The 16,898-nt window shown below is 45.0% G+C and overlaps 1 protein-coding gene across 1 annotated transcript in view; it reads left to right on the top strand.

The window, feature by feature from the left end:
• The window catches only part of SEMA5B (semaphorin 5B), a 264,588-nt gene that overhangs the window by 216,367 nt on the left and 31,323 nt on the right, over positions 1-16,898 (top strand). The window contains exons 13-15 of the mRNA XM_063400862.1: positions 6,849-6,966; positions 12,442-12,623; positions 15,580-15,723. Coding sequence (XP_063256932.1) covers positions 6,849-6,966; positions 12,442-12,623; positions 15,580-15,723 — 444 coding nt within the window. The remainder of the gene's footprint in view (positions 1-6,848; positions 6,967-12,441; positions 12,624-15,579; positions 15,724-16,898) is intronic.

Below are 16,898 nucleotides of genomic sequence, written 5' to 3'. Positions count from 1 at the left end.
CTAAAAGTGTTCATGAAAGAACACTCTTTTTTTTTTTTTAACTAATCTGTTTTACTGATGTAAACATAAATCCAAATTTAATCAGAGATGGCATTATTCTTCATGTTTGAATAAATGGAAAGTTGTTTTATTTCACAGCTTTAAAAATAAAAATAAATTCCTATCCAATAAAGAAGTCACTGTTGCTAGAAGATGATGGAGTGGGATGTCAGAAAGTAAGAAATTGAATAGTTATGTAGCTTGTGCGAGGCCATAATCTATAAACCTCAATCGATTAAAGTGATATTGAAGATGGTAGGCCAGAAGGTGAACTCTAGCAAGCCCGGGTCCCTGATGTGGAAAAGAAAATTAGATGAAACTGCCTGTGAAAATCCTCTGTCTGTGCACTGCTTTTTTTTAATAAGTAACATGTGTTTGACTCATAAATGGACTTCAGTTTTGGAGGTTGTTTTACACCACGGCTTTAATTTATGCATTCAAAGCAAATCATGTGCAGAGCAGCAGTCACTGATGCTAAGCATGTGTGGGTGATAAATGACACATGCCCACTTCAGCTTCTCTGCCTCTGCATCCAATATCACATGCCAAAATACCAAACCTTGTCTGTCCAGATGAACGTCAACTACACCCCTCCCAGTGGTGGTACCTGTGAGCTGTAGTGTGCTCTTCCCAAGCAGGGCCCTGATCCACAAATAGCCCTGTGAATTCCTGATGTAGTGTGTGGCTCTTGAGGAAAGGGCAGTAACATCTGGAATTGAATATATTTACCAACTGAGAGATGAAGCTGCTACTTGACCAGCGTCTGACTAAAGCAGCTCAATTCCACTTGGCTTCTCTTCTCATGGGGAAAGATAATGGATTTGTACAGATCACTCACTCGTTTCTGCAGTTTGAATTTTTAAAGGTATCAAAATTAGAGGGATTGTTAGAATGTCTGGTGCTTTTTTTCCCTTTATAGTCTTGTTTTCTTAAACCACAATCATCCTTTTGATTCTCGTTCTTCTCTTTCCATGCCGTCTGGCTTTAGGGAAGGCAGAGGTCCACTCTTCCTTGCACAGGCTATTGAGGGTGTCAGTAATTACGATTCGGTTGGCTGGAAGCTAATGTGATTATTTGTTTAGTTCATCACCTCTGCAGGTTGCTAGCAATGGGACAGTAAGCTAACCTTGTCAGGAAATGCCTGTGTGCCAAACACAGCCTCACGCTTACAACTAACACAGCTAAAACCCCTTTATTGCTTGCAAAGGGCTGTTCCCTCACAGGAAACCATCGTAAGAGTGCAACAAACCAGCATGGAATTGGAATTTTGAGGCCTTATTGCCCAAAAGAGTGAGGGGCACCTTTGTGCTGCCCATGCTCCTGAGATGCTGAGCATGGATGAGGCTTGTTCAGGATCAGGGTTATAAATGTTTGCACTGCATCAGTGGATATGCCTCTGCTGGACTGACTGCTGATGACCATGGGGTCTAAAGGACCGGGTACAGAGACAGTTCTTGTGTCTCCCTGACAAATGGGACCTTCACTGCAGGTTCCAAACTCATGAGCAAAAACACAGAACTGTCTCCTGGTGCAGTGACAGGCTTTTGTGAGCAAACACAGTTTGGGAAGGAATTCTCAGCCTTTGGGTCTGGAGGCTTGCCTCTGCACATCATCATGTCCTGCCATTCCATTCCTATTTGCTATTGGTCATAAAAAATGAGTGATAAAAAGTTAAATGAAAGAGAGGAAATGAAAACTGGGAGAGTAAGCACAGCCCGGCAGATGAAAGGAGCAGACTTCTTCATTGTGAATATTTCGAATAAGTTTTGTGGCTCTTGGTACAAAATGTGTTTTCTGTCTGGTAGTAAGAATGGGAAGAGGCTATAGTAATTCTTTTGCTTTGGTCTGTCAAAGCCTAACCTCTTGGGTCTGGTTCCACTGATTTGATGATTCATTTATTACAGTCTAAATTTTAACTCTCGGGGAAAAATGACCAAAAGATGAGGTTGTCTAGACCCAGAGCAAATTAAAGTGGGAATGAAAAACTTTTGAAATACAGATGTTTAAGCTTTAATGAAGATTCTGAAAGAAGATGTCATTCAGGACATTACAAAAAAGGGATCTTGGGCAGCATCAGCATCCTGAAAGCAGAAGCCTTTTTATAGCACATACCATAAGTGAAGGCTCAGCACACCAGGTGTTAAAGACAATATAAAAACTCTTTTGAGTCGTAGGTAAGAGTTTCCGTTGACTTTAGTGGGTTGTGGATAGTATCGCTCTCACAGAGTCTTAATCCTTTGTGTTATCCCAGATCACTGCTGTAGAAATGATTGCAACAGCCAACAACAGGGAGGCTTACAGCTCCCAAACAGCAGGCAGCAGGTGAGCTCTTGCGAGCAAGATCTTATTTTCATGCAAATGACCTTAGTAAGTGAGAATGAGGAACTGGAGAAAAAAAAACACCCTGAAAAGGAGACACAAATGGAATTGTTTTTCAATTGAACTTTTTGGTGTATGCCTTTATGCCTCACACAAGACATTTATTGTGAGGCAATGAATTAAAATGAATCACTATTGAGAGTAATGCCCTATCAAAATAAATCCAACCTCTTAGAAATCTGTCAGAGGAGGGTCCAAGTCCTCACTGAATGGCCCGAGGGAAACTGAGGGCATGGGCTGTGTTGTATCATCAAGATCATCATCTTACTTTCACAAGCATCCCACTTTGTAGGATTTCATTAACTAAGTCATTAAGCAGTAAGAGAGTCAGTGTTAACCTGCTATGCTCGTGCAGTCTTCTGGGATAATGAGTTCCCTCTACCCCTGGGAATTGTGATGGGAGACAAGAGGATACTGTCTCATTAGTTCCTTGAGGCATTCCCAGCCTGCTACTGAAGAGACTAAAGTTTAATGTTCCCTTTATGTACAATATAAAATTTGGGCAACTGAGCCAGTGGCAGAAGTCCCGTTTCCTTTGAAACATCAGAATTTCATTGCTGTATGTAAACTCCTTTGTATCTTATTTCACAGTATTTACATACTGCCCTGCAAGACTGCCGGCCCTGTGGCCTCTGTGAGATTTTTCAGTAGTATCATAATACAAAATGGTATTTACATGTAAACATTCCAATTTATTCTGTGTTATGAACACAGGGAAATGCTGTGATATTTTGCATTTTTCACACCATGGTGCCTGATCTACTAAGAATGACGGTATTCTGAAGCATTTTGATTTGGATGTGCATGTCTGCTTGCATCTATTTTTCTTTTTGGTATGTGTTTGCTGATGTGGTTTTATCTTCTAATGGCATAAATAGGGACATATATATTCGAAAGATACTGTATGGATGTAAATTAGTATGGCTTTTGAAGTGTTCACTGGAAGTATTTGCCAGAAATGTCATTTTCTTGTGTTACATCCATCGTAATGCCTTTCCTGCTTAAAAAGGAAAAAATGGGCTAAATTTTGTGTGAGTAAATACATTTCTCCTCACCCCTAAGTGTATCGCTGTCAGCTGATATAATAGGTTTCTCACCAGAGCTGAGGCAGACGAGTGTGCTCTGAGTCCTGAAGGGAGGCAGACAGCATAGCTATTTTGTTTTTAGATTTCAGATGGTTTTGAGGGCCTGCCATGAGATGAGGAGAAGTCTTGAGCTGTGATGGTTGTTAAATTACAGAGTGTGTGTTTTGACAGCCCAGCAGAGCCTGGGCAGGGTAGGAGCTCGTCCCACCCCAGATGCAGAGCGTGGGGCTGGCTGCAGCTCCAGCCAACAGGTGCCGTGCCAGGCGTTTCCCAGAGCCCATCAGCAGGGCTGGCTGTGCCAGGCATTTCCATGAGCCCATCAGCAGGGCTGGCTGTGCCAGGCGTTTCCCAGAGCCCATCACCAGGGCCGGCTGTGCCAGGCATTTCCATGAGCCCATCATCAGGGCTGGCTGTGCCAGGCGTTTCCCAGAGCCCATCACCAGGGCCGGCTGTGCCAGGCATTTCCATGAGCCCATCATCAGGGCTGGCTGTGCCAGGCATTTCCCAGAGCCCATCACCAGGGCTGGCTGTGCCAGGCGTTTTCCAGAGCCCATCAGCAGGGCTGGCTGTGCCAGGCATTTCCATGAGCCCATCATCAGGGCTGGCTGTGCCAGGCGTTTCCCAGAGCCATCACCAGGGCTGGCTGTGCCAGGCGTTTCCCAGGGCTGGCTGTGCCAGGCGTTTCCCAGGGCCCATCACCAGGGCTGGCTGTGCCAGGCGTTTCCCAGGACCCATCACCAGGGCTGGCTGTGCCAGGCGTTTCCCAGGGCCCATCACCAGGGCTGGCTGTGCCAGGCGTTTCCCAGGGCCCATCACCAGGGCTGGCTGTGCCAGGCGTTTCCCAGGGCCCATCAGCAGGGCTGGCTGTGCCAGGCGTTTCCCGGGGCCCATCACCAGGGCTGGCTGTGCCAGGCGTTTCCCAGGGCCCGTCAGCAGGGCTGGCTGTGCCAGGCGTTTCCCGGGGCCCATCACCAGGGCTGGCTGTGCCAGGCGTTTCCCAGGGCCCGTCAGCAGTGCCCGCTGGCCGCGGTGCAGCTCGGGGGTCACGGTGGTGGCAGGGGAGCGCGGTGTGATTCAGTAATGCTCTGTTAGGGATCCAGAGCCGGCCGCTCCCGGCCGGGAGCAGCACATTAGCTCCATGACATACATGATGGTAGTGCCAGCAGAGCGGTCAGTGCCTGACTGGGGTGTGCTGCCACCTGCGGAGTGGCTGAGGGCTGCAGCACTGAACATATGGAGATTATTGCCTGAATTTATGCAGCACATGTTTTCCTATAAATTAAATTCAGAGAAAATGTGTATCATAATAGGGTGATGCTCGCAACAGCCTTCCCTGTTATGAATTACAATGACCTCTCTCAACTCACTGGGTGCCCAGTGACATGGCTTCATGCAACTGGAAACAGTAGTGTATGTGGTGTCAGGGTCTGAAAGCTTGACCAAAAGGCTCTCTGACAAAAAGCGGGGCCTTCCCTCTGCCCACCCCCGTGCCCCACTTCTCTTTTTCTACTTTTCAGAAACTGCCCAGTTCCCTCCTGAGGTGCCAAGTTGTCAAGAGTGTGGGCAGATGCCCCAGGGGCTGCTCTGTATTGAACTGGCTGCTGCCCTTCTGAAGGGCTGCTGGACAGCAAACACAGCTCTGGATGTGGCAGCAGCCCCACTTCATGGGTGAGGGTGGTGCAGGTTGCCAAAACAGTAGGACAGGGGTCTTTAGCCAAAGGAACGAGCAAAGCAGCACATGTCCCTTCTGTGTCCTTGGACTGAGGATCCCAAGTCATTTTCTAGATCAATATTTGATGTTCTATTGCCTGGGGCTGGGGTAAAATAAATCGTCTTTGCCTTTTCCTTGGATGTGTTGAAGCAACTGAAGCAAAAATGCAGTAGAGACAGTCATTGTAACTACCTTCCTAAAGCATGAAAAAGAGGTTACGTTCCTTACAACTCTGTGTGTGAAATCTTCAGGAGCGGAAATGTAGGAGTGGAGCAAACTGGAAACTCATAATTAAAATATTAATGCATCTGTGTATAGATATATATAAAGCGATGGGTACCAGACATCAAAACAATCTGGGGTTTGCTTTGGGACAAATCACTGTGCAGTCAGTACAGAGTAATAGAGGGTTCTCACTTGTGTGTGAGGCACCTGCTTTTTCATTTGCAGCTGATTACAGGCTAATAGGATGTCAAAGATTTCTGGGAGGGAACAGTTAATAACATCTCATTGCATTTGAGGGGTTGGTGTTATGTTTTTATGTATGTTTTATGGTTTTTATGGTTTTTTTGTTTATGTTGAGGGGTTGTATGTTTTTATGATCAGTTAATCATACTTGTACCTTGCCTTAGAATACATTTTATTACTCTCCTGTTTAGCTTCTTGAAGTGATTCTTTCCCCTCAGTCCCTTGCTGCTGTCTAATTGGCAGTTTTCAAGTCATTTGGGATTTTTTGAAAGATCTTATCAGCCTTTTGTGTGATAGAAGAAAGTGGATCATAGGTTTTAAAAATAGTGTTGTGAATCTCTTTTAGGTTTAGTCCTCTCTTTGTCTTTCACTAATACATGCATGATGTGGCTTCTACCTTTATGTTTTCTTAATGAAAATTAACAATTTGAAAGCAACTCATGGGAACGACCAATACAGCTGAATTTTATTGGTACAGACTACTTCTGTGACTGATCTTCTCTGTTCAGTGGCAGTAATAGCCCTAGATATTTTTCTTCAGCAGCTCACATGTTGGGAACACACACTTAGCCTGTAAATATGGATTCTGGAGGAAAATGAATACGGCAGTGTTCAAAGCAGCCAAAAGCTTAGAAATAATGTTCTGCTGTGACTTTTCCAAACTGACATCTTGATGCTGGGATTATAAATGAAACCATTGTTCCAGCAAAGGCCAAGACTAATAGAAAGCCTTTATTACCGGTCCATTGGCTAATTCTGCTTGTCTAACCCCTTTGGATGGACACAGTGTCAGAAGACATACTCACAGAGGTTGCTTTGTGTGAGATTTGGCCTGCTGTGTGATTACATGGGTGCACAAAGATATCTCAATGACAAGAGTTCTTTGACTAAAATTTGTAAAGTCATTTTCTTTCCCTAGGCCTTGGAGAGAAGTGAACTGATTTTTAATCTACAGCTTCTATGAGGTGATATTTGCTGTGTGTCCTATTGCCCTTCTATTCATTTTTCCTCTTTCCAAGCAGGTAAACCTCTGCTTAAAGAAATTGTTTTTTCTGCTGAGCCTTGGTGCAGTTGACAGCTGTCATATACGAGGACTATACTTGAATAGATGTCTTTTGAACTAGACAGCCTTAAAGGGCTTTAATATTTTGTCTTTGCACATGCAGGGAGTGCCTGGGAGCCAGAGACCCTTATTGTGGCTGGGATAGCAAGCAGAAGCGCTGCACCACCATTGAGGACAGCTCCGACATGAGCCTCTGGACCCAAAATATTACTGAGTGCCCAGTAAGTGGACAGAGTGGAAATATTTTTTATATACTGATGTGTGTGTGTGTAGAAGGGAGAAGGGAAGGTGAGTGTGTGGCAGCCTGAAGAGGTCTGGCTGTTCTAATCTGCTTCAGCAGACCCAAGACCAAATCAACATGATATTGCAAAGAGATGGCCTTTTTTCCTGGTCCTGGTCTCCAAGAGATGCTTTCAAAAAGATGTGTCTCTTCTTGAATCACTCTCCAGCTCCCTTCCCAGCCACCCACCAGTCTCTGATGGCAATATCCAGGGCCTGGCTGTGATCCCCAGGAGCTGTCTGGCCAAGTATGATTCCTGCTGCTTGAACTGTACCTCCAGGATGGCTGGGGACAAAAACAGCCTTGTTAAATAAATTGAGGGTGGAGGAGAAATTGTCATTAATGTTCATAGTTATTATCTAACGTCAATTAGCATGTTAATACTGCTAAGTCCAGTAGATAGGGAGAGAGGACTGCATGGGTTATATCTTCAGTACGCTATTTCTGTCTGGAGGTGCTGGGATGTTTATTCCCCTTATCTTCCTTACTCCTCAGATATTTTCCCAGGAAATATTAGTCATTACTTCAATCCATCCTCAGCTTGGCAGGCTTAAGTTTTTCACTGCTGGATTCAGAGGCTTGTGTGTTTATAACCCTCCTGTGTTGAACTGGGATGCAGTGCTTCTTGATTGCCCATGCTGTTATCTCGTCCTGCTTAATGCCTGTGTCTGTTGATAGGTGTGTGAGGTGTTAATCCTCTAGTTTGAACATGTCTGCTGTGGTGCACACCAGGGAATAAACTACTCCAGATCATTGTTTCAAGGTCATAAAAATCCAGCACAGAATATTCAGGAGCTTTAGCTGTTCTTGGGGTGCTAGTTTTACATTTTTTTTAACGTTCCATTGTAGATTATTTTCTGTGTAGATGCTCCCATTCTGTTACATGTATCAGCCTTGTGCTCTTTGACTGACAGGCTGCCAAGCTGTTTAAAATCCACATGCAAGTGTTTTCTTTTTCCTTAACCCCTGCCACTCCCTGGAATGAATTCTCATCGTTGTGGAGTGGGATGGCTCATTTAAGCACCTACATCAGCAATATCAAAGTATTTCCTCGTATTCAGGGCAGGACAAAGGTCGTGGTCAACAGAAGCAAGGGTCTAGAACAACATGTGCAGATGAGCACTGAAAGGAAAGGGGAATGTAATGACCCAATGCCAAACTTCCCTCCTGCAAAAGACCTGTCTGTGAGTTTAGTTGGATGAGTTACTATCATAAGAAGTCCTGGCTCTTCCCACCCTACTTTTCTGGGCTGAGCACCAGGCGCTCAGCTGTGCTGGTACAGCTGTATGTGAGATCACAGTCAAGTGTGAAATGGTGTAGATTAAAAGCACCCCTCCCAAATAAACTTTTTCTAACCCAGCTAGTGTCAGTGAGTTCTTCTGCAGCCTAGCCCACAAACAGATGTCCTGGCACAGCTGAGAGACTGGCATTCAGCAACTTTTAAAGCCAGAACTGGCATATTATTGAATTATATCCTACATGGGCCAGGCGTTTGTGTGAGTCAACCACAACACTAACACAACTTGACTGCTGCTCTTGAGCAAACAGGCTTGTTAAAAGCTAGTCTGAACATCTTTGTACAGCACTACATTGTGCCACAAATTCCCACTCTCCAGCTTTAATATTAAGGGGACTTTAGATAGAGGCTTAATCCTGCAGTGTTAACATAACACACTGGGTAATGGTTGCTGTATTTTATTACTAGATAGCCTCCAGAATCTCCTAAAAGTTCATTACTGAGGTTGCAGTGTCAGCCATTTTAACATTAAGAAATGGTAGCACACAAATTCCACAAACTAAACTGCTCTTCCATGTATGTATCCATGCTTTATCAGGGAGTCCTGATACAGGATTGTACGTGCTTTCTTGGGAGAAGGGAGTGAGGCTTGGAGAAGGGAGGGAGGCGCACTTAGATTTTAGAAAAACAGACCCATCCTATTTTGTTATATCTTACTGATGCCAACATGAGCCATGAGGAATTTTAACTAATAAACGATTAGCCAAACTCATGGTGTCACTGTTGAGGGTGTTTGGCAAGTCAGGAATTGAGTATTCCCAGTAAAGTGTACTGTCTTCCTTATCCTGAGCCAAACAATGATTTTCCTTCCAGGTTTTCCTCCCAGTCCCTCTCTGTGTTTCCAGCAAACCCCTATCTTAGTCATATTGCATCTGTTCCGTGCTACCTCATTTTCTTGCTAATCAGTGGCAGTTTCCCCACTCTGTCTTTGGGTGACTTGGACCCTGCTGTCAATTCATGTGCACTCAGCTGCTCAGAGCTGCAGTGCCCAGGGTGATCCTGCTCGGGCCACACTGAAGCATCTCCAGTGCACAGAAGAGTCTTTGGGGGCTGAGATTAAAATCTATGAATCTCTGAAAACTGAATTTTTTCCCATGTCCCAAGGATTTTATACCCTGGACAGTTTTGAATGGCTTTTCAACGGAATTGCAAAAAGGTGTTACAAGGACATAAAGTTCAGTTCCTTGTTCTAAACACTAGTTTTTTTCAAGGAAAATATTGCTACTTGTGGACAGTCTTTTCCTCTATATTTGGTTTTATAAATGGTTGGAAGTAGTCTGACTGAAACTTGGCAAGAATTTTCAGCTTTATTCAAACAGCTAACATGGAAATTTCCAGATTAAGTAATTAAAGCTTGGCAAAATTATAAGCAATTGATATCTGAATCCTAAGATAAAGAACAGATGAAAGAACAAGGAATGCTTTCAATCTTACCTGTAATATCAGAACAAACATGGAAAATATTCTTGTAGCAGGGATTTGCAGTGGTCAGTCTGAATTTTTAGATCCTGCATTTGAGCTTTTAGATTCTACAAGGAAGAAAGAAAAAGATGAGGCCTTTGGTGTGAGTATGCTGGTTTATAAAAGACAAGAATTCCAGAATTGGCAATATTGTCAGGAGAGAAGGGCATTTGATCAGATGTGTTTTTAAAGATGTCCTCTCTGTCTGATGGGCACTGTGTAAGCTTCAAAGGATTTGTCCTGTAAAGGTATTCCTTAAAAAGATCAGTGCATATGGGTTTTTATCCCACTTCCCAAGTTTGCACTTTTGAAGATACTTTTGTGAATTTAAAGATGGACTAATAATCCATATGTAATTTCTTAAGCATAAAAACTTCCCGCAGTCACAGTGTGACATGTTTATAAATCTCAGCATTTTGGTTACGGTTGCTTATTTGTTTAATTTTTGGGTTGTTTCCCAATATCACTTATGAGCCAATAATTATTTGTTAGCTTTTTTTTTTAAATTGATGCCACAGGCTGTATCATACCATTGATTTCTGAACAGAACTCCCTGCTGGAATCAGCAAGGCTTTCTGGCTCAAAAATGAATAGAAATGATCCAATACTTGGATTATGACTTTTGTAAGGCAAGAGAAAAAAGAAGATAAAAATCTACTATTAAAGATCTCAAAGTACTTATTTTGACTCTCCCCCTCCAACTTCTAGAAACCCAACTGCATTGATTTTTAAACAATGTTTAAAAGAGCAAATTCAACAACAACAAAGCTCAGTGATCTCCTCTGTGGGCATCTTGCCTTGTAACCTGCAGCCCAGAGCAAATTTTTACAACTACATGATAATCTCTTGCAAACAAAGGCTTACAGCAGATGCCTGAAACCCCAGCTGCAGCCTGATGAGTGCAGTCTCAGATCTAAATTGCTTCCATGCCACTGCTGCATATTTTTGATGCTGCTGTAGATGGGTGAGAGGGGAGGATGACAACCCATCAGAGGTACATTCTGAGCATTTAACGTGGTGCCAGTCTTGGAGAATAGGCACAGAGCAGCATGTTTCAGAGGATGAGTGCTGGAAAGCACTCTTGCCGTGGCTGTGGTTGGCTCCCTGCATGTGGTTGAACTCCTGAGCAGGTTCACAGCCACTCCGTGCCTCGGTTTACTTGTCTGTAAAGCAGGAACAATCATTCCCTCTCTGGGGCAGCCCAGGGGACTGGTCCTGCTGGCAGCAGAGCTCTGTGCAGCACGGCACAGTGAGGATTGTCAGGGTCGCTGGTTCAGATCTGTGGCCAGGGCTGCCTGCCAGGGGCCCAGCCTCTTCCTTCCTTCACCCTTCACTGTGTGCAACACCAAGGCCAAATCCAGTGTTGCCATTTGCCAGTGGCTTTACCAAAACTGCTGAGCACCCCACCACCACATGGGTCACCCCACAGGCATGAGCCACTCGCAGGCAGCCACCACCTGTGGCATCTTTGGGATGGGGCATGAGGTGGGGAGCACGGAGGGAGCCAGCAGGGCAGAAGTGAGTCATAGTGCTGTGCTGTCAAAAGGGAGTGGCCGTACGCAGGCAGGGCCAGCACCAATCCCTTTCTGCATCGTGTTTCTCAGGTCAGGAGTAGAGGGGATTCCAGAACAGGAGTGTTCAGGGCAAGATATGGTCTTGGGCTGTGCGATTTTGCAGTGGTGGTGGAGTGGGCACAAGAAGGCAGTAGTGGCCAGGAGAAGCAGGTAGCACACATCCTCTCCAGACAGCCCTGAGGGCAAGGGCCCCAGCAACCTGGTCCCCCAGCCCTCAGCATAGGGCTCCCCTAGAAGCACTGGTTAAAACAGGGCACAAGAGAGCAAGCTCTGACACCCTGTCTACTGGAGAGTTGTCACCAGCCCTGAAGTAGTTCTGTTTCTTGTTCTCTTGGTCTGCCAGGACTACTGTATTTTTCCTTCATTACAGTGTGCAGGAAGCTGTCAAGTCTCAGCCTGTTCAGGGCTGTACAGGCATGAAACAAAGGGCAGATAGCAGCGTGGCCTGGTCAAATCATCTTGAGATGAATTCTTGCTCTTTGGGTGACTATGTGATCGTCAGCATTAATGCTAGTCACCATCATCTCCTTCACTTTTTGTTCTTCATCCACGTGGCCATTTAGACAATGGCTCAGTTCAGAAAGAGAGACAGTTCTTGCTGCAGGTTTGGACAGGGCCAAACTCAGTAAGACCCCAGTCTCAGCTTGTCACTATGGTTATATGAACACTAACTTGGAAAACACTCTGTAGGAACCCCTGCCGAGGCTGGAGTATGATGGAGTGCGGTCACTCAGTAGTGGCCATGGTGGTGCTAGAAAGGCTGAAGCTGTGCAGTGTGGAGCAGGGAGTGTGGTGGCTGTGTGGTGTGGCAGATGGATGCTTGCTCCTGCTGTGGTGCTGGCTGGGTCGGCTCGGTGCCTGTGTGCACATGTTAGGTATGCAGCATGGAATTTGGAGGGTAAACATGGATGTGGCATTGTCTGGAAACAACCCTCTGTTTTGAATCCTGCTCACAAGCACAGACAACTCCCATCTAGGATGCATCCTAATCCCCCAGCAGCTTTGTCTGGCATTTCTATTGTGGGCCTGTCTCCAGAAATGTAAACTTGCTATTAATGACTTTTTTTTCCTCTCCTAAAATTAGGTGAAAAACCTGACAACAAATGGAAGACTGGGGCCTTGGTCCCCATGGCAACTGTGTGAGCATTCAGATGGGGACAGCACAGGCTCCTGCATGTGTAGGTCACGTTCATGTGACAGTCCTCGTCCTCGCTGTGGAGGTCGCAGCTGTGAAGGGGCCAGGATTGAGGTCGCAAATTGTTCAAGGTACCTCAGCGTCTTTGTGCTTCTTAAGGGAACAAGAGTTGTGTCTGTCCACAGCCTAGCTCCTTCCTTGTGACCATGTCATTGTGCCTCAGCAAAGTGAGGTGTGTGAGGTCCAGCTTGAAGTCAGTGTAAAATGAAGAAACCCAAGGGTTCTGAGTGAAAGGCCCTCAGCCAAGGCTCTTGGAAGATGAACACCCCAAATTACTGTACACTACATTGGGTCTTGGTTTCCCTCAGTTGTACAGTGAGTAGTGACCCATCAGGAGGAGGTGAGTAAGGCAGAGGTAGTTGTCAGCCAGCTGAAGAGCAGACTAAAAGAATCAATAAGCTCATAATTTTTCAGAGTTTGGATTCCAAGGTCACATTGCCAAAACCAAGCAGAGCTCCTTCAGAGCAACGCTTGTAAGAGACAGGGCTGAGCCTGGCTCCAGGCAAGGCTTGTTGGCCTTGTTCTGTGAGTCTGTGACCTGTCTGCAGCACAGCCTGTCTGCTGGTCAGTCCAGAGCAGCACCAGAGTCATCCTCTGGCAGCCAGCAGGCACTGGAACAGCACAGGCAGCTCAGCTGTGCCCAAGTGCTGCCTGCCCACGGGAGCCTGGGCAGCATGGAAGCTAAACGTGCTCCTTAGGGTGCCCAAACATAGCCATGTTTGTGTCCGTGTACCCCACCACCCTCAGACTGCATCATGTCATGACTCAAGGGAAGATGATGCAGTAGTGTAAGCACTATTAAATCAGGGTGGGGGCAGCCAGGATTTTGGTAAATATTGGGTCAATACAGTTTTTATCTACTTTATCTTCTCCATAAACATTCATTCCATTAAGGACAGCTGCCTCTTGACTCATCCCTGGAGATTGGTGCTGGCCTTGGCACCAAAAATTCAGCAATACTCATGTTTTAACTGGCATCTCTCCTTCCAGTCATGGGCTGTGTTGCCCAAAAGGTGTGCAGTCATTCCTGCCCCTGTGCTGCCACCGTGGGCTGAGCAAAGCCTTCCCCAGGCAGGCTTTTTCCGTCTGTGGCAAATGGAAAAATGCCAGTGGGATGGATTTCTCAGCACTGTTCTGATGGCAAAAGAGGCAGGAACAGCTTCTAAGAAGGGGATGAAAAACAGATTATTCAATCTTAAGACATACAAAAACAGCATGGTTTGAAAAATAGGGACATCTGGTCATCCTACATCCGCTTCAGCCCTCAAATTTCCTTTAATTGACTTCATATGGCATTGAGATTTCTTTCTGCAGAGGGAGTGGGATGTTTAAAGATGAGTTCTATTAAAAAGCTGGAGATCTGAAAATGGAAGGTATCTTTATTTCTGTTAAAAATCCTAAAACACAAATAGATGCTGAGAATTGTTGGGGTTTTGAGGATTTCTTTAGTAGAAATTACTTGCCCTTTTTGCAGCAGTAACAGCCACCTTCCATTTGTTTTTTTTTCTTTCCATGATTTTACATATATTCATTCTTTTGGATTAAAGAATGATGAGGTAGTAGGTGGTTTAAAACAGCAGAATAATATGGAATAGTAGGATTTTTATATGAGTGGATTTCTTGTTCTTTGACCTTGTTTGGGGTGGGAGAGGGGAAGGGAGAGAGGGAGAGGGATGAGAGAACAAGAGGAGGGGGGAAAGATCTAACAGAGTTCTGAAATAAAGCTGCCAAGAACAGGCAAGAGTTGATAAAAAATACAAAAACTGTGAAGGGCAATGTGGGTTTTAACTTTCATCCTCTGCCCTGATTGGTGCTATGCCAGAAAATATTTCTTGCCAGCAGTGTTATTAGTTCAGTAAATGCTTTGAAAATTAACATCTGTTTTCAAGCTTAGCTTTCAAGAGTCAGGGAGCACCTGAGCTGTTTTTGACTAGACTTTTTAGAAAGGTTTTTCTTTATAAAAAAACGCACCCCAGAAAAGATATTTTTTGGCTTAAGGCACTGAAGTGTCAAGATTAGGCAGTTTTATAAGACAGAGCATTACCACTGGCTCCATATGAAATGAAACCTGCAGCACAGAATAGATGAGATATGATTCCTCCTCTCCTGCTTCAAGGTCCGGCGCTGCCAAATCAGAGGAAGGTGAGCTTTAATAGATGCAAGATTTTAAAGATGAAAATGTTGGCTTTTGTGTAAGCACACGTTTGAGGCACCTGCACGTGCTCAGCCTCTCACAGGAGCTTTGCCAATGTCTCCAGCTCTGAGGTGTGAACTAGGGGGTTTTACATCACACTGGCTTCAGGCTGTGTTACCACTGTTCAGCAGAGATGTGATCACTCATTAAACCATGAAACTCGATGCTGCCTCTGAGCTCTTAATTGCCTTTGGTTTCTACAGATTTAAGGTCACACTATAGTGACGTCTGCAGGCAGCCATGAAAGCTAGAAGCAATTATTGTTATTTTTAATGAAATTTGAGATTTCCACTTAATAGGATTCTATGCTGAAGGCTTTAGGAAAACACAAAATGTTATGAGGTTTGTGCTAAAAACATGGGAGCTGGCAGTGGTGTTGCTGTAAAAGATTTAAAGCATCAGTACCTGCTGAATTAGCAGAGGGTAGGGTTTTTACATCCTTCAGTACAACTGGCATTCGTGATACTCAAAACCAGAACTCTTTGTGCAGAAAAGTTCAGGACATACAACTTTGGGATCAGCCATTGGGTCAGAAGAGCAGGGTTATGATACGTGGGGAAGATGATGGGGGAATAGTCAATGAAAATTACACTAACCACACTATTGCTCAGTAAATCCTAGGAGACATTTTCAAAATCATTCAGCATTGGCTTAGTCTTCCTTTCCAATTCTTAGAGACTTCGAAGGGAGGAAAGTTAGGCCACTGCTAAGCACTTTTGAAACTTCCTTTTAAAAAACTCCCCTGATACAAGGTGTGGTTGAAATGAATAATCTATTCTCCCGTGAGTTCAGCACTTCTCCCACACTCTGTTCTCTCTCACCCTTTTTGCTAGAAACGGCGCTTGGACGCCGTGGTCGTCGTGGGCCCCGTGCAGCACCTCCTGTGGGATCGGCTTCCAGGTCCGGCAGCGATCCTGCAGCAATCCTGCCCCACGCTATGGGGGCAGGGTCTGCGTGGGACAGAGCAGGGAGGAGAGGTAAGGGTTGGCCATGGTGGGGTGCTCATCTCTGTGGTTGTCACGCTGGCAGCTGGAAGTGATGGCTGGGAAGGCAGGTGGAGGCTGTTGGGCTGAACTTGCAGAGCGGAGGCAGTCCCAGAGGCTGGGAGGGATGGGGCTGTTCATGTGCATGGACACTTTCAGTGAGCCTGTGAACATCACACACCTCAGAGCTGCCCTCAATCCCAGGCAGGACCCTTCAGACCTTTGCAAGTATTTCTGTCCCACACAGAGGGCTGACCTCCTCCCCGAAGGGAGAAGCTGTGCCTGCTGTTGGCACTCTAGAGTGTATAGACACTCCGTTCTGATCCATCCCTGGAATGGTAGCTGAGTATGCACAGCTTTCACTTCCAGTTGCACCATTCCCAGGTCTCTATTACTAGTGCTGATGCTCCAAAAGCAGTTCAAGGCAAAATACAGCTTAACTCGCAGACTCAGGCTTGAGTTTGCAGGGCATGGTATCAGAAAAACATCTTTTTCCCTCTCTGAACGATGAAAATTTCACACAAAATTACTAAAATGCAATACCTTCTGAAACCTGCAGAGCCATATGCACTGTAATGCTTCTTCAAGCTGGGCCCCTCATGAAATACATGCTTCAAGGCATCCCAACTTCTTTCCAGGCCTGACATTTCATTAAAGGCCACCTCTATGTGGCAACAGGCTGTTGCTTGTCCCTTGAGTGGTCACTAAGACATATGTCTCTGCATTTCTCAGAATAAAAAGAGCAATTCATTTAACTTCCATGTTTGAAGACATTTTAATGTTTGGTTTGATTTGTGTCCATTCACAATGGTCCTTTTTGGGTTTAAAGACTACCTCTGAGTCAGTTGCAGTTCTATGTGATTAAATTTGAGAACAATATTGATTAAAAAGCTGAACAAAATTACAGTTACTTTTGACACAGAACATGAAATAGCATTCACTTAGGGCCTGCTTTTAGATGCATTTAGGATCCAGTTGCAAACTCGAGCTTGTTAGGGTGGAGCAGCAGTAAAAGCCAGATTGTGTGAAGAGAAGACTGTCAGGTGTTTAGCACCTGCCATTAGAGACAGATCACTGTTGAGTTATCCTCCCACCAGTCATCCCATTTAGGATATTTACTATCCACTCTCTTTTCGTGACACTTTGGTTTTAGTTTATGACCTCTTTTG

This window comes from Prinia subflava, chromosome 6 (assembly GCF_021018805.1).
Source record: "Prinia subflava isolate CZ2003 ecotype Zambia chromosome 6, Cam_Psub_1.2, whole genome shotgun sequence".
NCBI classification, from domain to species: Eukaryota; Metazoa; Chordata; class Aves; order Passeriformes; family Cisticolidae; genus Prinia; species Prinia subflava.
Note: the sequence above shows the minus strand (reverse complement) of the source record. Positions and strands in the feature narration are given on the sequence as shown.